The sequence below is a fragment of the Crocuta crocuta genome, unplaced genomic scaffold, assembly GCF_008692635.1.
Source record: "Crocuta crocuta isolate KB4526 unplaced genomic scaffold, BGI_CrCroc_1.0 scaffold364, whole genome shotgun sequence".
NCBI lineage: Eukaryota > Metazoa > Chordata > Mammalia > Carnivora > Hyaenidae > Crocuta > Crocuta crocuta.
This window is the reverse complement of record NW_027532603.1, coordinates 1,200,807-1,223,847: the sequence shown is the minus strand read 5'-3', so window position 1 is coordinate 1,223,847 and position 23,041 is coordinate 1,200,807. Positions and strand designations below refer to the sequence as shown.

General features: G+C 41.7%; 1 protein-coding gene across 2 annotated transcripts in view; it reads right to left on the bottom strand.

The window, feature by feature from the left end:
- Positions 1 to 23,041, bottom strand: part of CTTNBP2NL (CTTNBP2 N-terminal like) — a 54,885-nt gene that overhangs the window by 31,399 nt on the left and 445 nt on the right. Inside the window, exons 1-3 of one of the 2 annotated variants that reach the window (XM_077780186.1) lie at positions 21,645 to 21,710; positions 9,438 to 9,561; positions 6,241 to 6,348 (exon numbers count right to left, since the gene is read on the bottom strand). In XM_077780186.1, coding sequence (XP_077636312.1) covers positions 6,241 to 6,339 — 99 coding nt within the window. In that variant the 5' untranslated portion in view covers positions 6,340 to 6,348; positions 9,438 to 9,561; positions 21,645 to 21,710. Of the gene's footprint in view, positions 1 to 6,240; positions 6,349 to 9,437; positions 9,562 to 21,644; positions 21,711 to 23,041 lie in introns of those variants that run through there. The other variant, XM_077780185.1, reaches the window with a different exon arrangement.

Below are 23,041 nucleotides of genomic sequence, written 5' to 3'. Positions count from 1 at the left end.
TTAAAAAAAAAAAAAAAAATTGAAATATGTCCCCAACAGCTCACTGATTAATTCTCTTCTTTCTTTTTTTACTTTTTTAAGTTTATTTATTTATTTTGAGAGGGGGAGGGGCAGAGAAAGAGGTAGAGGGAATCCCAAGCAGGCTCCATGTTGTCAGGGGCTCAATACCATGAACCATGAGATCATGACTTGAGCGGAAATCAAGAATTGGACATTTAACTGACTGAGCCACTCAGGTGCCCCTAATTAATTCCTTTCTAAAACATGTTTTATAATAAAAGTTATAAATGTAAATCTAAAAAACCTTAATAAAATTTGATATTGCATCAGATCTAAGACATGCAGATATAATATACCCAATGTGGAAGATTAAAAAATAAACAATCTTTTATTAGCGATCAGAGCTATTTTCTGATTTTTAAAAAATCTGGGGCTCCTAGGTGGCTCAATCGGATAAGCATCCAACTTCGGCTCAGGTCATGATCTCATGGTTCGTGGGTTCGAGCCCCACGTCAGGCTCTGTGCTGACAGCTCGGGGCCTGAAGCCTGCTTCGGATTCTGTGTCTTCCTCTCCTCTCTTTTTCCCTTTTAGGGAGAAACATTTTAAAAAATGTTTTTGAGAGACAGAGAGCACATCACAGGCAGGGGAGGAGCAGAGAAAGCGAAACCAAAGCAGGCTCTAGGCTCTGAGCTGTCAGCACAGAGCCCAATGTGAGGCTCCAACTCAAAAACCATGAGATCATGACCTGAGCTGAAGTTGGACACTTAACTAAGCCACCCAGGTGCCCCTTTTTTTAATTTCAGAGAGAGAGAGAGGGAGAGGGGCAGAGGGAGGGTGGGGGGGAGNCAACTTCGGCTCAGGTCATGATCTCATGGTTCGTGGGTTCGAGCCCCACGTCAGGCTCTGTGCTGACAGCTCGGGGCCTGAAGCCTGCTTCGGATTCTGTGTCTTCCTCTCCTCTCTTTTTCCCTTTTAGGGAGAAACATTTTAAAAAATGTTTTTGAGAGACAGAGAGCACATCACAGGCAGGGGAGGAGCAGAGAAAGCGAAACCAAAGCAGGCTCTAGGCTCTGAGCTGTCAGCACAGAGCCCAATGTGAGGCTCCAACTCAAAAACCATGAGATCATGACCTGAGCTGAAGTTGGACACTTAACTAAGCCACCCAGGTGCCCCTTTTTTTAATTTCAGAGAGAGAGAGAGAGAGGGAGAGGGGCAGAGGGAGGGTGGGGGGGGGGAGAGAGAGAGAGAGAGAGAGAGAGAGAGAGAGAGAATCCCAAGCAGTCCCCACACTCAGCACGGAGCCCAATATGGGGGCTTGGATGCTCAACTGACTGAGCCACCCAGGCGCTCCTATTTTCCAAAAATCTTAAATGGCCATTAAGGGTCATCCCTCTTCCTCTGGAGTAGCCAGCCCTCCCTGGGAAGCCACCTCCCTGATCTGCTTGGAATTAATGAGCTGAGGCTCTCTCACTGAACTGTGTGATTCCACCACAGCTTCCCCTAGAGAGCTGCCTCTGTAATTTGCTTTTGCTGTGGAAGGGATTCCTATAGTGTTCTCATTCATGAACGTAAACTGGTCAGAGAGAAAGACTTCCATGAAGAATGTTTTTTTCTGACATAATCACTTTTAAAACAGAAAATCACTTTATATTAAAAGTTCAATTAGGACCAAATACAGTATAAATGGCCTCTATAACAATCAGACTGGAAATATAGAAGAGCTGAGTATTACACTATTTTCTACTAACTTTCCTGGGTCTTTGCCAAACACGTCTTGGCTGCCAACAGAAGAGTGAGGAGGCTTTTATATCTGGGGGAGAAAAAGAACGTAACTACAGTGGGAGCTCTAGAAGGGTGTAGTTGCCATCTGGCACTTTGCAGAAATTTTGGAAAATGAATGAAGCTCTTTTATAATTATAACTCTGTATGCAGGCTCTGGGAACTTTATAATAAATAGAACCCTATCACCCTATATAAATGCCACCCTTGCCAATGTGACCTACTATTTACTTAGTAGCAACAGTGAACCACGCGATTTTATTCAGAGATGCAAGGTTGAAGAACTGATTTTATGTCCAGGAAAAAAAAATCTATTTTGAAGGGCAAGAGGAAAAAACCCAGGTAAGCTCTTTTACTTCAACAGAAAGAAAAAAAACCCGTCATCACTATTTTAAAACCTTTTCAACCCACAAAGCGTGATTTAAGAAAGAATAATAAAGGAAGAAAATTAGTAAGCTGCCTTATTAGTCCAAGAAGTCCAACAGGTTGGGAAGCAAGAATTATAGAAATAATAACTGTAAGATCTTTATAGATTACAGAACCCAAACAAATACACAAAAGTAAAACACAAAAAGCGACTCAACGAATAAAAAGAGAGTGCATTTGAACTTTAAGAATCTTGAATGGCAGTTGCTTTTCTCGAAGGCCCAAAACAGTTTTGACCCCAGCTGCTACTTATTTTATCTCACAATAGACTGCTTCAAGACGTGTCACTTCTGGCCAAGCTATTCATTTCAACTTAAAGTGCACATAGCTCAAGCCTCAGAAGAGGACTTTATCACCTCTGAGCCGAACGCAGACTAAACACGACACTTGTGCCTGATTCCGAGTGGTATCTTATATCCAAAAGTTCCTTTAATTATAGCTCTGCCTTGTCAAGCTGCTCTTTCAACTTGTCAGAACTGCCTTAAGGCACTAAAATTGGATCCATGCAGAAAAAATATGCTTTAGGACAACATGTGCAACGAGGACCAATGCATCTGTTAATGTTAAAACCAGAAGGCAGTGTGCCGCGGCCACATGAGAACAACCTGTAAAACTTAATAATTCACATTTGCTTTAAAATCCTACAGTAATCTTTTATTTATTTAAAAAAATTTTAAGCTTATTTATTTATTTTGAGACAGAGACCGTGTAAGCAGGGGAAGGGCAGAGAAAGAAAGGGAGAGGGAGAGAGAGAGACAGAGAGAGACTCCCAAGCAGGCTCTGACTGTCAGCAAAGCCTGATGTGGGGCTCAAACTCAGGAAACCCTGAGATCATGACCTGAGCTGGAACGGAGAGTCAGTTAACGGCCGCTTAACTGACTGAGCCACCCAGGCGCCCCCATAGCAATCTTTTAAAGCAACACATCACAATGGCACCGTCATTTCCCCTATTCAACAAATATGTATGGAGTGTCCACATGCTGGGCACTAGGCTGGGTGGTGAGGGTATAATGATTAGCAAAATGGATACATAAAGATCTTCAGGTTTGGGTGGTTTCTGAGGCTGAAAAGCCGAGAAAGTAAGGTCAGCCTGATTTTTCCATTAGAGGCAGCCACCTCCCGACCCCCACCTCAGTGGTGGAGGGGCTGAGGCCCACAAGTTTCTGTATAGTCAACTGTAATCTGTAGGGGGACCGCTTCCCAGGGTCCTACTGTCCATCGCAGCAGATCCTCAGGTGATCCTGTTTAACACGTTTCCAAACTATTGTAGTTTTCTAAAATCTGGTTGCTATTTATAATGCTCCTAGATAAAAGGAGTCATCGCCGTGAACGAAGAGCTTCCTGGTGCAGCCTAGGCAGCGAACTCTTTGGGGTCAAAGCTGATGACACCTCTGGACACGAGAGCCAGGGTCACAGATGAGAACCGAGAGAAAGAAGCGGGAAAACAGCAGGCGATAGGAGTGAGGGTTAGGAAGGAGCTCACACTTTCCCCAGTTCTTTTTTCTCTTCTCTTCATTGAGCAGACAGATCTGGGATAAGGCATGGGAGGGCGTCCTGGGTTTAATCAGGTCAGGACTACTGGTAACAATGGCATGGGGTTATGAAAAAATAGAAAAGTTTCCAGCGATGTACAGGGAAAGGAAGAAAATTCACCAATAGCGACAAAAGGGGAAGGCCTGTGGAGGTGGCAGCAATGAATCACCGGCCAGAGTGAACATTTATATGTAATATGTGATGGCAGGGAGTCATTAAAAACTAGGCACTGTTGAGGGCACATTAGAGACATCCATTCATATTATTAGCGACCAGTGACAGTTCCTTGGATATGGGGTTTATGATATGCCCTGAAAGAAGATACATAAAGGGAAAAGAAATGAATCCTACACTGGCAGGAGTATTTGCAATGCCAGGCAAATACTTGTAGTGTTACACACAAATTACTAATTATTAATCATTTATTCTTATTCCAGAGAAGGAAGCTTTGCCTCAGAGAGATTGAATGACTTGACCAAAGTCATAGTTCTAATCAGTGGTATGGAAGGCAAAGGCTCAGGCAATGACCTTTAACATATGTGCCTTGGCTCACATCAAAGCCATAAACATGGATCCCCAGGGAAGCCAGGCAAGCCAAGACTGAAGTAAGCAGTGAAAGGAAGAAAATACGACAGACTCCATCCCTTCACATGAGAAGGGAATCGCCTGATGCACTCTGGACAATGAAACCACTGGAAATTACTTATCACACATTACAAAGCTACAAGGGAAAACAAAAAAAAAAAACAATAGTTTTCTGTGATAAACTACTCTAAGGTGTATTTATCAGAGAGCAATGTCAGTCTTTTCCGGTCAGCCTTGAAAGACAAATTAGCATGTCCCTTTGAATTTAATAGCATATAGAAATAACACGTTTAGATCTTATTTTTATCACAATTATAACTGCATTGTAATCCAAAAAAAGACTACCCAGATTTGATTATATGAACACATTTACTCTCTATCACTGCAGGAAGGGGAAAGGCAAGCTAGAGAAGAGAAAAGCTGCAGCTTTTTGTATGAACTCGATTGAGTGGTTATTGTTAACTACTCAGGAAATCACTGATTCTCTGAGCCTCCTCGAATGGCAATGAGAAAATGATCTTTGTTGCTATAAAAAAAAGTCTTCAACAATGGACGGTCGTATGAACGCACATGAAATATTAATGCAATACTTAATAAGGAGCTAGATAATTTTGGAAAGGAAAAAACAACAACGAAGTACTTCATAAACCTTTTACCAATGAGCTTCAAGATATACATTGATAACAGAGAACAACTGAGGGTTGATGGGGGGCGGGGGGGGAGATGGGTGATGGGCATTAAGGAGGGTACTTCTCAGGATGAGCACTGGGTGTTACATGTAAATGATGAATCACTGGGATCTACTTCTGAAGCCAAGACTACACTGTAGGTCAACTAACTTGAGAATATAAAAACAAACAAACAAAACCCAAAAATACCAGATGTACATTGTTACAACCTCTAACTAAAGTTGGAAGCTATAAAAATCTTGTTAGATCCTTAGACTGGGTGCACTTTGCAGGGACTCTGCTCACTCGAGCATACTCAAGTCTCTCTTCTTTGCTCATCTGTCCTCATCTTCCTGCTGCTGACACAGATACCCTTCACTGGCTTTTCTTTGCCTCTCCAAATCTGATCTCAAGGCAGATTGGGAAACATCCTTACAATGGTGTAAAGGATTCACAATGCATGAGTTGTATCCCCTTGTGTGTGTTTTTTTTTTAAATGTTTTATTTATTTCTAGGAGAGAGAGAGACAGCGTGAGCAGGGGAGGGTCAGAGAGAGAGGGAGTCACAGACTGAAACAGGCTCCAGGCTCTGAGCTGGCAGTCAGCACAGAGCCCGACGCGGGGCTCGAACCCACGAACCGCGAGATCATGACCTAAGCGAAAGTCGGACGCTTAACCGACTAAGCCACCCAGGCGCCCCTCCCCTTGTACTTTTACAATTAGACTTTAGTTTTTAGAGCAATTTTAGGCTCACAGAAAAATTGAGTGGAGTGTGGAGTTTCCATATATCACACACCCGCCTCCCCACCCCCTTGGGTCTTAGCAGATATCACACACTAAAACAAAAGTAAGAATCCTTCCACGGGGGTCAAGGGAATCCAGAGGTGGTCTTCATGGAGTCCTTGGTCTCCCAGATATTATATACTGAATTTTGGTATATGGCTGTATATATAAATAAATATATATATATTTTAGGAAGCAGGTTTCATCGGGTTCCGAAGCAGTTAGCATTCAAAAATGGCTAAGGCCTCTAAGCTAAAAAAGACTAAAGGAAATATTTTGGAGTCAGAAAGGCTTTACCAGTGTCCCTAAAATCATACCACATAGGTAGCAGCTGAAGCAAGTATCAGTATGTATACCCAGGCCTCTAACTTCAACAGGGGCTACAGAAAAACTCTGGTTAAAGAAATGACAACCAACAAAACGACTTTCAAAACATACAATGGCCTCTTTTTTTCTTTTAACATACCTTTAAAGCCTCTATCACAAGGTCCCTTGCTTCAAGCTCTCCTTCAAGAATACTGAATAGTGTTAGGAGTTCAGGCTTGCTGAGTTTTTCCAGATTCATCCTGAAAGCCTAAAACAAAGGCAATGATCAGATAATCTCCAGAAGACAAAGTTGGTTTGATAGGGCTAAGGAAAAAAAGAGTCTCACAAGGAAAGAGCCACAATCATAGCATAAAATGTTTTAAGAAGGCAAACGGTTACAATTAAGTAGAAAAAAGTTGGAGCGTTCTGATGTCAATCATAAACTGAGCAGTAAGAGAAAATAAAATTCACCTTCAGTATGGATTTCATCACCACTCACAAAGATCGAAATTTTCCATTGTTTTTCCTCCAGGCATATTTACAAACATCCTGGGAGGTCTCAGAAAGAATTAGTCATTAGTTTTGTTCACTACAAGTGCAGGTAAAATTGTGTTGCGGTGAATACCATTTCACCAAAAAATTGTTAGAGCATGAAAAGACTTCCCAGTTTTAAATAACCAAATTCCTAAATGGTATATAAAACATTCTGGCATCCCTCTGAAGTTGGATGAAATGAAATTTGGGCAAGAGAATGCCTGGTGGCAATGGGAGAAATTCTTTTAAATTGTCTGTCTACTTTCACAGAGAACATATATCATGATATATATATTCATATAGTAAAATTAAGACCTCAATGCAACCATATACAAATATACTTATAATTTCTTAAAACACATTGTCGTTTACGCATCTTGATTGGACAGCCTACTACTAACTGAATTTATCTGACTCTGTAAGTTCCGGTTTCTATGAAGTCCTGCATCTTTGGAGACATGTTAAATGGCAAACTGCATAGCACAAACTCGATCCTTTCCACAGATTAATTTCTTGGCAGCCACATACTGACTGCCAGACAATTTTCGGAAGGTCTTCTGACCAGTGTGTGTTGTGAGATACATTTTTTAAAAAATGTTTTCTATTTATTTCTGAGAGAGAGAGAGACAGCGTGAGCAGGGGAGGGTCAGAGAGAGAGGGAGACACAGAGTCTGAAAAAGGCTTCAGGCTCTGAGCTGGCTGTCAGCACAGAGCACGATGCAGGGCTGGAACCCGTGAACCGTGAGATCATGACCTGAGCCGAAGACGGACGCTTCACCGACTCAGCCACCCAGGAGCCCCATATTTTAGAACTTCCAAAGCTGAGCAAATACTACTTTCCTTCTCCTATACTGTCCTTGCCAATTGTCACTCCCATACAGTTTTCTTTAAAGGGAGTTGCAACATGACAAGGTCACACACACTCGAGTAATTTCCACCTCTTATGAGCACATTCAATTTTAGGAGGCACACAAAAGAGTCACTGATTCCTTCCAGAGCCACTGCCTCTAAGTGCAGGAGAGCACGTAGAAAAGGAACACTTCACGGTGTTGTCAGATTGTGTTCCGGGACGTGCTGTACAAATCTTTTGCCACACGGCAGAATATGTTCCCTCTCACTTCAGCTCTGCTGACTCTCTAACAACTTAGTTTTAGCGACTAGAAAGGGATCCCCACTTCAGCACCACAGAAGACACCTCACAACAGGTACTTTACAAATAACTAAAAAAAAAAAAAAAAAAAGGACAAAACAAAACCAAAAAAAAACCACAAAAAACCTCCCAAAACCCACACCTAACAGAGCTACACATAATTTAAGCTGCTATGTTGGAAAGAGTGTGTGGCTTTGCAGACAGATGGATGCCAGGTCTGCATCTTCTGAGTTGCGGGATTTCTGATTCTCAGCTTGTTTTTTTATCAGTGAAAGGGGGGATGATGCCATCTAACTCCTAGGGTTGCTGTGAATTGGGTTAATAAATGTGAAACATCTTGCCAAGTTCTTGATACATGCTGAACATTGGTTTAGTTATTAATAACTACTAATCTCTCTCATTTTCCAAAAGAATTCTAAGAAAGACAGTACCAAAATTGCGGGCAGCCAAGATCAGTGACCTCAGTAATACCTTCAAGCTGCCCTTTTGTGCTTGGGAAACTCAGATGGAGAGGGTGATAGCATCCTGGGGTGAAGAATGGGGAGGCATTTAAACCATCAATTGAGTCACGCTGGTTTCTTAGAGCTGGTTTCTTAGACGAAAGAAACCCTTCCCCCTCTTCCTGATGGTTTCGTACTTTAATCTCTCAAAGATTATAACGCAGAGGGAAAGTCTCATCATTTTTTGCCCACCCCCTTCTCTCCCATGATGTTCAGCAAAATAATGGGCACCCGTGAAGGTACTCTGTAAATACCAACTACACTAAGTAAGTCAACTGGATGGAGAAGCACCAAAGTAAAAATGACAGTGTTTACACATATTCTTTCTTCCTTCATCATCTTTGTAGTCCTTAAATACTCTTATTTAGAGATCTAAATCTGGGGCTTAAGGAAGACAGATGGGGGGGTGAGGAGTATAGAATTTTGGTCTGAGCTCTGCCACTACGCGGCTCTGTGGATTTGAGGATGAAAAGTACCCAGTTACACTGGCACTGAGTCTCCTCACAGGTAAAATCAGGCTAGATAATCTCTGAAGTCCTTCTTGGTTCCATTAAGCTTTCACGGATAAAAATCAAGAGTTGTTAGAGAATCCAATGAACTACGACTAACGTGAATATGCAAAGAACTAAAAACCGATGGCACCTAAATCAAAGTCTTGAATCTGTTGTAATAAATATACATCCTCATAAAGGAATAAAATCGAAACACTCTTCAGAGCCACTTTAATTATAAAGGAGTCCAGCCCAGGCAAGAAAAAATTCTATTCTTTGTCGATGGCATAAAGAACAATATTCTTGTTATCTACATTTGTAAATCACTTCTGCACACAAATTTTAATATCTGGGACATCCTGCCAATATGTGTTCACTCACCGAGCTTAGCGTCTGCATGAGGTGAAGACAATGCAAATTTGACACAGGAGGAAGGAAAGGGCCACAGCTATGTAACTGGAAAAGCAATAGGTCTGTTTTCACATGTTCCCATACCTTTCTTTATCAATATTAAAATTCCAGAGTTCTTTGCTGTTCTTTATTATTTGAATCTAATCTTCATACACAAAACATTGCAATAGATTTAACATATGAAAGACAGTAAAACTGTACTGTTTCAGGATGACAGTGATATTCCCAGGAGTGGGGACAGAAGTGGTGGTGGGGGGGGGGTGATACTGACCTGATAATTGGCGGTCACACTTTAGTCCTCAAGTATGATATCTCAAGGTTGTCTTCAGTTAAAATTTGGGAAAATTGACAAGTATGTTTAAAATGCCATCAGCATGGTGGAAAAGTGTCCAATGCTGCAAAATAATAAGAAATTTATTATCTATGTGTTCATACCATAAATGATTTGATAAATCCCATGAATGTCAACTGTCATTATAGCTGATCAGGACTGACAGGTGTAGGTTGATACAGAAAGAAGAAAAGAGCCACTTTTTCAAGTTGAAGCTAAGTAATATAGGAAAATTACCGCGAATCTGACTTCCCTTTTGCAATTATCATTAGGGAAGGTGAGGGCTTTCAAAATCTTTTTTAAAATGTTTATTTATTTTGAGAAAGTGCATGTGAGTGGGGAAGGGGCAGAGGGCGAGGGAGAGAAAGAATCCCAAGAAGGCTCCTTGCTAATGCGGGGGGGGGGGGGAGGGAGGGCAGGGAGGAGAGCTCAATCTCAAAACCTCATGACCTGAGCCAAAATCAAGAGTCAGACGCTTAACCAACTGAGCCACCTGGTGCCCCCAAAATCTTTTTTACTTTAAAATGTCCACTGCTATTTCAAGGACTAACTTATGAACGTCCTAGAAGAGAAATGACAGTCTCCCTGCATTCACAAAAGCCTATTTGCTTAAATCACCATGACTTATGCACAATACACTCAGAAAAATAATGTAATTACAACTGAACTTTTCTTTTTCTTTAAAAAAAATTTTTTTTAATGTTTTGATTTCTGAGAGAGAAAGAGAGAGAGACAACATGAGCAGGGGAGGGTCAGAGAGAGAGGGAGACAGAATCTGAAGCGGGCTCCAGGCTCTGAGCTAGCTGTCAGCACAGAGCCCGACGTGGGGTTCGAACCCACGAACTGAGAGATCATGATCTGAGCCAAAGTCAGATGCTTAACTGACTGAACCACCCAGGCGCCCCACAACTGAACTTTTCAAACTGCTAAATTTGTGTAAGGTATACTCTTATCCCCTCACCTCCTGCCAGTCAGTGAGCAAACAAATCAACCTGTCACCATCTGGACTTTGTAAGGCTAATGACTCATCCCAGCTCCTACTTTTCCTCATTTTTTTTTTCAAATATTAGGTGTTGAATTATACGCAAATTTTTGGTTTATGTTTTCCTAATAGTTTATCAGACCCAGTAAACGTTAAAAAAAAAAAAAAAGGCTTTAAATTTTATTTGATAAACCATAATTTTTGTCTTGGACTTTAAGGCACCAAGTCTTAAATTTGACTCCAATTTCTGCCTAATATATAAATTGCATGCCCCAAGACTTTCAGAAAAAGGCTGCTGCTAACTCCATATTAATTGTCAGAAAGATGACTGCCAGATTTTTGGCAGCCATACTGTAGTCTACAGACTTGCTCTCTACTTGTTTTCTAAATGAGCTGTTACTTGTCACTGTCATCATCCATTAAGTAACTTTGAAAGACAAGATCATTTCGACCAGATGCTCAGCTCATTCCTTCCATTTGAATCTCTCCAGCTTTCCTTAGAGTTTAGTGGCACACGTGTCTGTCTAAGGAACGCTACGGTCTATAAATCCGAAATAAAAACCAGTGGTGGACAAGTTGGATACATTACCATACGTGTGGTACGGCATGCTAGCTGAAGCTATTCTATTAAGCTTTATAGTTTTCTCAGTTAAAACATAAATATAGGGGGGCTTGGCTGGTTCAGTTGATAGAGCATGCGACTCTTGATCTCATGGTCGACTCCTGATCTCAAGGTTGTGGGTTCAAGCCCCATGTTGGGTGTGGAGCCTACTTAAAAAGAAATAATAATTAAATTAAATTTAAAAATATAAATACAGATAAGAAAAAAAGATAAATAATACATATTTTAAGACCCTGGAAAAATAAGCCTATTTATGGGATAGGTACGAAACTTATTTTTAGGTTATCAATAAGAGATTTCAAACATCAGTTTTGCCTAGCACACCATTCAGTCTGCTCACGTGCTACTTTCCATCAAGTCAGGGCCACCGGTCACAAGCGTTGTGGTTCTCAAGAAGGGCCCCCTGGCCCACCACTGAATTTCCTAAACGGCACTGCCTATTTTGCCCTGAAGGGGCGCTGCTGTGGACTTGGGCTCTGCTCATTTTATTCCGGCCTTTTCCTTTCTCTGGATAATGCCCAAGTTCATTTCATTCTGGCTCTGGTCCTTCCTTCTCCTTCTTGAGGAGGTCCCAGCTTTTGCTCTGGAACTCCGAACGGGTCCTCCAGGAGAGCAGGCGTTGTTGTCTCTTCACCACAGAGATTGGTTGTCAGAAAAAGAAACACCCCAAACAGTTTCTGTAGCTATGTAAGCAGCAGGGCGGGGCGGAGTGGAACACAAGTAGGGTGTTTGTCTATCTTGCTATCTGGGTGGGTGTGTGTCCTTCTGTGAAACCGAAGGCTTGACTTCTAAATGGTGGTTGGTATGGGGCATAAAAGAGGGAAAACAACATTTTTTGGATGGGTCTTAGATATTTCTGGACATAGAAACACCTAAAAAAAAATCTACACAGATCTGTTTTTTTTTTTTAAGTCAACATGGCTAGAATAAAAAACAAAATCAGGGGCGCCTGGGTGGCTTAGTCGGTTAAGCGTCCAACTTTCGCTTAGGTCATGGTCTCGCGGTTCGTGGGTTCGAGCCCCGCGTCGGGCTCTGTGCTGACTGCCAGCTCAGAGCCTGGAGCCTGTTTCAGTCTGTGACTCCCTCTCTCTCTGACCCTCCCCTGCTCACGCTGTCTCTCTCTCTCTCTCTCCTAGAAATAAATAAAAAACATAAAAACAAAAACAAAAACAACCCAAAAATCAGTTGTTTTACCCAGAAAATCACGCTTGCAAAACTGGACAAAAATCATTTCTTTATTATACACATAGATGTCAAATTGAAGAAGTTTATATTTGGGCTACAACTGACTGGGATTCTGGCCATTGAGTAAGTTTTTAGTATTAGCAATAAGATACGGGCAAAGATATAAAGTAAACTTTTTCCAAATATGTAAGGATTTTCACATATATGTCAGCTAAGCTAAAATATGGGAGGCCAATTACTTCTTAAAATTCAGAGTAACACTGCCACATAAAATGGGTGTTTTTGACAGCCTCGCACTAGATAAGGTACTTCCTTAAAAACCCAGAACATACGACATCTAAAAAAATCAAATAAATATGTCCTATTTATAAATATTCATTCTAAATATGGGCAAAAATGCACCGCTATTTTAAAAAATGTACCCAAAGCATCCCATTATCTGGGCGTGGAAGGCGTTGACACAAATTACCTTGACTATCTCAAAAAGACTGAAGTTTCTCCAGCCTCTGGTACTTCTGGTTTTCCAGAAGTGTTACTTGTGTATTTGGGGATAAGAGTGTGATAACATTCTAAATTGTACCTCTCATTCCAGTTTTGGCATTTGAGGATTAGGCGAGGGAAGAAAAACATGTCAAAATACTATTGGAAGATAATTATCTGACCTAGAAAGCAGATCTTTTGTACATTTACCAAAGAGAGCTGTTTTTGCTATTATTATTTACAAAGATTCTGAAACCAAGGCCTAAAAACAAATCTCATTTTACTGAATTCTACAGTACTTTACTGCAAATGTCAAATCAATCTTTCAGTTGAAGATAAATGATATTAGTGGACTATTTGGATCCTTATGTGTCTATGTGTTACAATTTAAGTGTGTGGACTAAATTGGCCTGCCCTCATTCATATATTGAAGTCCTGATCCCCAGGCACGTTCCGCATGATCCCCAGGCACTTCTGCATGATACGTTTGGAGATAGGGTCCTTAAAGAGGTAATTAAGTTAAAATGTGGTTATTAGGGTGGGTCCTAATCTAACATGGCTGTGTCTTTATTAGGGGAGAAAATCTTGGCCATCTCCAAGCCAAAGACAGAGGCGACAGAAGAAACAAATCCTGCTGACACGTGGGTTTCTGACTTCCACCCTTTGGGGTTGTGAGACAATAAATTTCTATTGTTTAAGCCCTCCCCGACTCCTGGTCTGTGGGACCTTGCTATGGCGGCCTGAGCAAACTAGTGTAACATGCTAATCGTTTACTACTTTTAAACATTATCAGAGCAACTAGATGTCAGCCTTCCCCCTACCCGGAGAGTGCCGGAACATATTTCTCAGAATGCCTTGTGTTTGTCCAATTGCTATCCGTTTGCTTCTATAGCCACACTGTAGATAGTATTCTATAAAACAGGATGGTTTTGCAACAGTTTCAGACATTACAAATTTCAGGATCCTAAAATGTAATGTGAATAATGCACTTAGAAGCTGCAATAGAGCTAAATGATCAAGATGCTTGTATATCCAATACTGTCAATATAGACTTTGAAGCAGGCCTCAAGAAACCAGTTCTGGAATGAAGCTAATTAAGGTCAATCTTTTTTTTTTTTTTAATTTTTTTTTAATGTTTTATTTATTTCTAGGAGAGAGACAGCGTGAGCAGGGGAGGGTCAGAGAGAGAGGGAGTCACAGACTGAAACAGGCTCCAGGCTCTGAGCTGGCAGTCAGCACAGAGCCCGACGCGGGGCTCGAACCCATGAACCGCGAGATCATGACCTAAGCGAAAGTCGGACGCTTAACCGACTAAGCCACCCAGGCGCCCCAAGGTCAATCTTTAAATATACTTCCAGGACTCTAGTCAAAGCAGATCCTAGGATACCAGATTTTCTGGATTTATACTTGGTACACAAATGAATAATTGAGCCTATTGATGTTGCTCACCACCACCTCAGAGTTTATAGCATAGTTTTCCAAGAAGAATTCAAGCAGGAATAGTAATAACAAAAAAGGATAAACATTTATTGAGCTAAATAAAAACAAATAAAAAAAGATAAACATTAACGTGTTCTAGGCAGTGCTGCAAGTACTTGACGTGAATTAATTCAATCCTCACAACAACTTTGGATGATAGACGCTATAACCATCATCAAATCCCCATTTTATAGATTAGAAAAGTGAGGCACAGAGGCTAAATAACTTGCTCAAAGTCTCAGATCTAGTATGTGGCAGAAATCGAACTTGAACCCAGGTAACTTGATTCCAGGGGTTTCCTTAATAACTACTGGTACTTGGGGACCACTACTCACACCTGATCTAATTTTACCAGCTTTAGGAATTGTGTGGTAGAAAAACCTCAGCTAAAACGTGATTCACATAGCTGGAAGGGGCCTGAGAAATAATCTAATTCGGCATTCTCCATTTTACAGATGAAAACTGAGGCCAGAGTTGCTAAGTGACTTGCTGAAGATTATAGTTACATAGTAAAAGTAGGTCTAATACTTAACGTCTTTTTAAGATCCAGTCTAATCCACTTTCTGGGACACGGTGATGGATATCAGGTTTTTGTTTTGTTTGGCTCTCAGGCTTATTCATCATTAGTTGTTATCTCTCTGTGTGTGAATGTCTCTTTATCTCACTGTGTGTCTATGTCTACTTCTCTCACTGTCTCTCTCATTTGTTGCCAACAAGATTGATACGTATATTGTGGAAAAGAAGGAAGTGGCCTCATACCCATAAACAAACATTCAAACATCTCTCCCCGAAAAATGAGGACATTTAGCACAACGCTATTAAAAACAGGTCTGTCTACCTAGATATCTGTTTACACCCTTACAAGTATCCTCAATCGAGACAAGACCAAACCAGAAGAACTACATTAGTGAAGCTACTGGAATGTATGCTAATGAAAATTAATAATAGATTTGATGTTAATATTTCTCACTAAGAAATTTGCCTTTTAACAGCAGAAAAATACCAGAAGTATGAACCCTTAGGTATATTTGTCAGTTGGCTGTCTTTAGTTAAAATGAAATTATCGGGGCACCTGGGTGGCTTAGTCGGTTAAGCGTCCGACTTTCACTTAGGTCATGATCTCGCGGTTCGTGGGTTCGAGCCCCGTGTCGGGCTCTGTGCTGACTGCCAGCTCAGAGCTTGGAGCCTCTTTCAGAGTCTGTGTCTCCCTCTCTCTCTGACCCTCCCCTGGTCACGCTGTCTCTCTCTCTCTCCTAGAAATAAATAAAAAAAAAAATTTAAAAAATTAAAAAAATATATGAAATTATAACTTGATTTCGTTGACATATGTATGTAGATCCATCTGTATTATCTATATGTCCGCCATTCCCCTACATTTTTATTTTTCTGAAATAATGCCACCGTGAGGTGTAAAATACCACAATGAAGGAAAAATAACATATAGACTGATTTTCTTTCCAGGAAAATGATTCATGGGCTGCAATTCCAGGAGCAGCCTGAAATGCAAAAACCCTTCAAATGTCCATGCAGAAGGAAGTCATGGCATCAGGGTTCCAAACTGAGAAGAAACAGAATGTACAGTATGGGGATGAGTCATAAATCAGTCAAGGGATCTGTGTTGTAGCTATGTCCTTAACCTGACTCTCTCTGAAATGCAAAAATTCCACAAGGAATATTATAACCCATGGTGGTCTTTTACCTTTTAAATTCTGATTTCTAAATTTTTAATGCTTATTTTTGAGAGAGAGAGAGAGAGGGGGGCAGAGAATCCAAAGCAGGCTCTGCACTGTCAGCGTAAACCCCGAGTGGGGCTTGAATCCATGAACCCATGAGATCATGACCTGAGCTAAGGTTGGCCACTCAACCGACGGAGCCACCCAGGCGCCCCTTAAAGTCTATCTTCTAAATCAGATCATTGATTATTTTTATTTTTTTGGTGGTTTTGTTTTGGGGTTTTTTGGGGGGGGGGTTAAAAAGAAGTTTAACAATTTGGTATCAGCTGAAAATGACCAACAACATACCTAGCAATTGTTGTTTGCTCCAAAGCTCTTCAGGGACAGTAATTCTCCTAAGAGGAAATATGTCAGTGAAAGGTTGCATGCACTTTGGAGTATGACAGACCTAGGTTTGCGTCTTGGCTTTGCTACTTTATAGTTGTTCGATTCACTTAACCTTTGAGTTTTAAGTTCTTCATCTTTAAAATGGGATGGATGATACCACCTACTCCAACAGGATAGTGAACAGTTAAAGTGAGTGACTGGTCAGTTCTCATCCCTGGAGTACATATTTGGTTTCATCAGCAAGGATAATGAAATTTACTTTTCTGATGAGTTGCCAGTTCCTACCATTCATGTGTCTAATTTAGAAATCAAAACAAGTTTACTCCTTCTGAATTGGCAGGTTGATTTGCTCCAGGAAGGAGATGGCCTGGCCAGTTTCTGGGAAAGTCTGAGGAAGACACACACAGCATCTTTTCAGGTCAGTGGTTATCTCCATACTTGGGAAAAGAAAAGGACATTTTTCTGCCTACATTAGCTTTTTGTGTCTTCCAGATACAGGTGAAAAGCATACCTTTGCTTCCACAGAATTTGTATAGCTTTTTTTATTTTAAAAAATTTTTTTTAAATGTTTTATTTATTTCCAGGAAAGAGAGAGACAGCGTGAGCAGGGGAGGGTCAGAGAGAGAGGGAGTCACAGACTGAAACAGGCTCCAGGCTCTGAGCTGGCAGTCAGCACAGAGCCCGACGCGGGGCTCGAACCCACAAACCGCGAGATCATGACCTAAGCGAAAGTCGGACGCTTAACCGACTAAGCCACCCAGGTGCCCCAATAATTTTTAAATTTATTTTTGAGGGAGAGAGATACAGAGTGCAACCTGATGCGGGACAGAGAGAGAGGGAGGGAGACACAGAAGTCTGAAGCAAGCTGCAGGCTCTGAGCGGTCAGCACAGAGCCCACCGTGGGGCTCAAATCCATGAACTGTTGAGATCATGACCTGAGCTGAAGTTGGACGCTCAGCTGAGTCACCCAGGAGCCCCAGAATTTGTATAGCTTTTAATTAAGTCACAATTTTTTTAAAAAGTTTATTTATTTCTGAGACAGAGAGAGCAAGCAGGGAGGGGTAAAAAGAGAGGGAGAAAGAGAATCCCAAGCTGATATGGGGCTCATGAGACCATGACTTGAGCTGAAATCAAGAGTCGATGACACCTAACAGACTGAGCCACCCAAGGTCCCCTAATCAAGTCACAATTTTAACTTAATGGCTGAGCAATGGATTTTCTAAACATATCACAGCTATTTTTTATATTATATTAACAGCAGAGCGGATATGTATCTATACCCATAACCAAGGAGCAGAGTTATTCTGTTTACACATCTGTCTTTTAAGACTTTGCTCTCCTAGACAAATCCTCTGTTCTATTCAACTTGATTAAACTTAGCCCCTAGCAGCGTGGTTCCCAGGGGTATTCAAAAAATGCTGGTTGGGAAGAAATGTACAGCACAGTACCTTGAATTACAGCCAACAAGACTGGACTTTATCTTTAAGGAAACGAGAAGCCAGTAAACATTTTTAACCAGGTGAATATCATAGCGAAAGCATAGTTTTAGGAGGTTAAAGGTTGAAAGAGCTCATTTCCCTGATGGGAAACTGGAAGTAGGTAAAGTAGGCGGGAGAAAACTTTAACAGCATAGGTATGAGACCAAGATGTGTGAACTAGGATGGCGGCAGTAAGGAAGGATGAGAAATGACCGCTGTGAGAGACTCCATGCAGAATTTACAGTAACTTATTGAAGGGGGTGAGAGGGGAAATAATCTCAGGTCAGCTGAGACTGTAGACTGTCTGACTCGAATAATGACGCCATTAACACAAACAGGGATGTTAGAAAAGGAACTGGTTTTAGGGGGAAAATGATGACTGATGTGAGGCATGCTAAATGAGAAGCAGTTAGACTTCCCAAGAGGAACAAATGTGCTAAGAGTCAGCGTGGTGAAAGCTGAAAGGTCTAGAAGTGGAGAAGTCTTCGGGGGGTTGAGCCTTTTAAGAAAATGTCTTCTGTGCCTTCAATGTGAGAACAAGAGGCAAGAGGAAGAAACCGATATGCGGGACTAGACCTGATCATTTTTATACCCCCGAATATTAAATCGCTGAAGAACCACGACTGGCTCTGTCGTTACTCCTGTACCAACTGCAACAGGAAGGACTAGTTAGCAGAAATTGAAAGATGGGGTAGACCTCCTCCCACCAAAGTTAGTGCTTCTCTCTTCTTCCTGCAACTTACGGGTCACTTACCCTTCCTTCTTCTCTCCTTTATAACTTCTAGTTTCTATCTCTTGTTAAAAGACTGGTGCTCTCGCCATTCTGCAGTGGCAGACCCACACCACAGCACTCCTCAGCCTCACTCCACCCCAGCAGCTTTGTGCAAAGGACTCAAGCAGATGCTCTCAAGGCTCATGGTCAGAAGGGGTTTTTTTTTTTTGGTGTGTGTAAACCCCGTCATCCTGTGCTGTCTTATTTTCCTTTCCAGTTTCTACTGAACCCAGTAACAATTAAGGACAACATTCTTTGTGGCTCCGCAAGTCAGAAAGGATTCATTTAGCAGAAAGGATACATTTAGATTGGAAACTCTGGCTTTGGACCTGAAATACAGACTTTGGAAATACTTGGCAGGGAGGAACCATATTACTGCTTCATTCTCTGCTTCAATGCCTGCTCGTAGTCCTGTTTTCCTCAACCCACACACCCCTGTCCTGGATTCTCCCCACCTCCACTCTTAACTGCTGTCTATTGTTTCTTCTCACCTGCTCCCAGGAATGCTCCTTACTTTGTGGGGGCAGTGGGAAAGTGGTCTTCAGAAGGCAAAAACGTCTTCTGATCAAAATTACCACGGAAAATCCTTTAAATCTCACAGAAGGTACAACCCTGTACTGTCACAGTGTGCACAAAAACATGTATATGACTATACAGGCAGATTGGAGAGTCTGGAGTGTAATGACGGACACTTTGGAGAAGAAGTCGGGTGGCTGGATCCCTTGCCTTTCTTTCTCCCGGGCCAAAAAACTCAAGAAATCTAATTTGTGTGACAAAATTATGAAACCCACACTCTATGAGACAGACAGACACACTCTCCTAAAAGTCCTTGTATCAGATGTTTGAGATCGTAACAAGCATAAGCTTGGCTTTCCTCAACTTAGGAATCTTAGCTATATATTGAAATATTTAAAACCAACCAAATGATAACTAAAATCATACACTAATTCTTCACCTTTGCTAAAATGCGAAGGGAGTAAAAGAATGTTTAATATTCAATTTGGTAATTCACAGGCAAAGTGCCAATAACGACAGTGATAACACCTACTAATATTGTGTGCTTCCTACATGCCAGGGACCTTGTTCCATGATTTATATATTAGTTCATGTAAACCTTAAAAAAAAAAATTATTCTATGTCGCAGCTGTGGAAAATAGGATATGGTGAGACAGAAAACTCTGCCTTTGCCCGGGGTCACACAGTGAAAGAGCCGCAGAATTGGGATTTGAACCCAGGTTTGCCTTTGACAGTCTTTCTGTCAATTCCCACACTCCATGGCCTCACAATAAATAAGCTGTTTTCTCACTGAAATGCTTTGAACGGAAACTTAGAAGATGTGATCTTTAGTTATTAGCAGTGAACATTCAGGAAATAAGAAGAAAACAGCCTTTAGAAACAAGCTGACAAGCCATTCCTGGGTCACCCACCACAAACTGGACAGATTTCCTCCAGCAATAAATAAATCTCTGCTTCTCACATCATGCCACCAAACACCAAAAAATGGCAACCTTTTTTGTGGACTGAATACATTATGCCCACCGTAATCAGTCTGCATGATTCTTTTATTTATTTATTTTATTTATTTATTTACTTATTTATTTATTTATTTTTAAGAGAGAGAGAGAGAGAGAGAGCGAGCGAGCGCACGCATGCGTGGCAGAGAGAGGGAGACAGAGTATCCGAAGCAGACTCTGCAGTGACAGCGCAGAGCCCGATGCAATGCAGGGCTCGGAATTCACGAACTGCAGGATCAAGACCAGCGCTGAAGTCAGCCAGTTAGCTTAACTGACTGGGCCACCCACCCAGGCACCCCAGTCTGCATGATTCCATTAGGGACCCGATACTATTTGTGTCCCTGTTCATGTATGTAGGGCTAGTTTAGAAAAGCGCAAAATCAACTTAAAATTCACTTAAAAAAAAAATCCCAAAGCAGTTCAGTAACTTGTCAAAATCAAACACTCAGAAACCATTCTTAAAAACCAGCAGTCAGTTCCTAGTGTGCTCTCCAAAATTTACCTCATTCCACTCAGGTCCAATTCTTAGAAAAATAAAACCCTAAACAACTAGCAGTGATTAAATTAAGAAGTCAGTTTCAAATTTCACTACAGCAAAATTATACAGGTAAACATCAGATACTTTCTTATAGGAAATTCAGTGTTTTAAAGTCACTTAAGATACTGGAGTTTCATAAGACATCATATAGGGAAAACAAATCGAGGTAAAAGAAGTGGGCTCTTTATACTAAGCTTATACCTTATCAGTAATTTGCCTTTCTAGTCTACTCTAAGGTGACTGCTTCAAACTGAATTCAACAAACACTTATTAAGTCAAACTATGTCCCAGGCACTGGGAAAGACACAAAGCTTGAAAAAAATTACTACCACCTGCTCTCAAAGAATTGATAATTTAGTGACACAGACTGGACATATACAGAAAACTCCTCTGTGCGTAATGCTTTTCTTCATCTAATATGACCAAACAGTTGTTGGAAAAGGCAGAGGAAGGATTTCCAAGACCCAAAAGTGTATCAGATGGGTCTTGCTTATTATGCCAAACAATGAAAGAGAATTCTCTGCTCTTTCCTCTCTCCTCATTAAGGCCCTGGTAATCACCCCAGCTTTGGTTTCCTTCGTCTCTTACCTTCGTTTATTTTCTGTTCTCCACTCATGTAATAAGATATATCTTTTTGGGATTTCCTGTTCTGCTTTTCGTTTTTTCTGCTGCTATTGCTGGGGGCCCGTGTCTCACCCTCCGATCACAGTGCACTTTGGGTTCGCTGGGGAGACCCACCACACAGGTTTCTCTTTGTGCTTTTTTATTGGAGATCTGGAAACGATCACTGAACAGATCTGTGAGCCCTAAGAGGAGCTCTGAAAACTTCGACTCTAACTATTGAAAACTAATGAACTTCAGGAAGTCTACCTTCAGAAAGTCAAATCAGGAAGGTAAGAGACAGCCATTATAACTGCCTACTATGATTTCAACTCCTTGCATCTCATTGCTAGGAGCCTGGCTACAGAGAACAGTAGTAAGATGGACTTCAAGAATGAGAGCAAAACAATAGTAAAAGATACGGCAAATTTTAATACCTGGAAGTGCTACCAGTAGATGATTACTGGGGATTCAGTGTCATTAACATCTGGCCACAATCATCAATATTTTGCACCTGCTGAAATGAAGGTCAACTGGACAAAGCCTTTATGAGCACAACACAGAGACACTTCTTGGTAGTTACAAGTAGGTAAAGAGCTTGAGTTAACTTTGCTTTTATTTATCCTTCTCGCTGAAATTTAAAATTTGCTGTTACTTGTCATCCGCTAAATGTTGGTAGGAGATACTGGTCTTGTAAAACCAATCAACAACGTCATGTATGTATCAGTTTCCCCTGGAGGGAAAAACCCACCATAAAAGAGGGGCTAGAGAGTAACCAAAGGCCAAAGGACCGGATTAATCATAAACCATGGATGGGTGAAGCTGAATTTTCTTCCAACACTTCCTGCCTTTTGTTTCAAAAGAACTATACCTTCAAGGTTACCTGCAGTCTCCCTGAGCAACGGACCAGCCCACCCTAGAGTGGGGGACACTCATTCCTAATCTAATGCTCTTTATTTACTTATCGGCACTGTTTTAACAGAAAACATGCTCCTATTCACTGACAAACAATATACACTGCATTCTACCCAGAAAGGCCAACTCTGCAGATATCCAACACACCCACCTCAATGTGAAACATAAAAGGATGGTTTTTCCTCAAGTTCCCAGGGCAGATATAGGATAGAAAGCAAAAATGAAACGCAACCCGAACCTAAAAAACCCTTGGAAGCTGGGTTCTCCATCAAGGAACAGAGAGTGGTGGGAAGGTACAAAGGGTGATGGGGAAGTGGGGAGTTACTATTCCTCCTTCCTCCAGAATCTGGAACAGTCCCAAAGCAAGTGAGCTCTCGACCCCCGCCCCGGGGACAGAGGATCCGAGGGGCTTCAGGGGGAAGGCTGAGGATCAGAGAATGGGGGATGGGAAGAACTTAAGTGGGGGGAAGGCCGATTCATCTGAGGAGCTGGTTGTCTAGGTCAGGTCTTCATTTCTGCTTCGCTCGTCTCTCGTTTTTGGAAAACAGTGATTTTATTTTACGCATGAAACTAGCTCTGATCCCACTGTGGCGAGCAGGGACAAGTGTAGGGAGGGATGCTTGGCCTCCCGGGGGTACAAAATGGGGGCGGGGGCGGCAGCCTAGAGAATGGGAACCTGTGCGCCCTCCCCAAGGTTGAGACGCTGGGCGAGGGGGTCCCTTAAGCGACGGGTGTCAGGAGGGAAGCCCCTTCTGCGAAGCCGGGTAGACCGGGGACAATAAGTAGCTGCGAGGACCCTCGGAGGATGAGAAGCCGCCTCCTCGGGGAATACCGGGAGGCGGAGGAGGCGGCCCCGCCCCCTCAGGGGATGGGCGCAAGTGGCAGTTGGGACTGTGGCGGGACCCCACCCAGAGTCCTT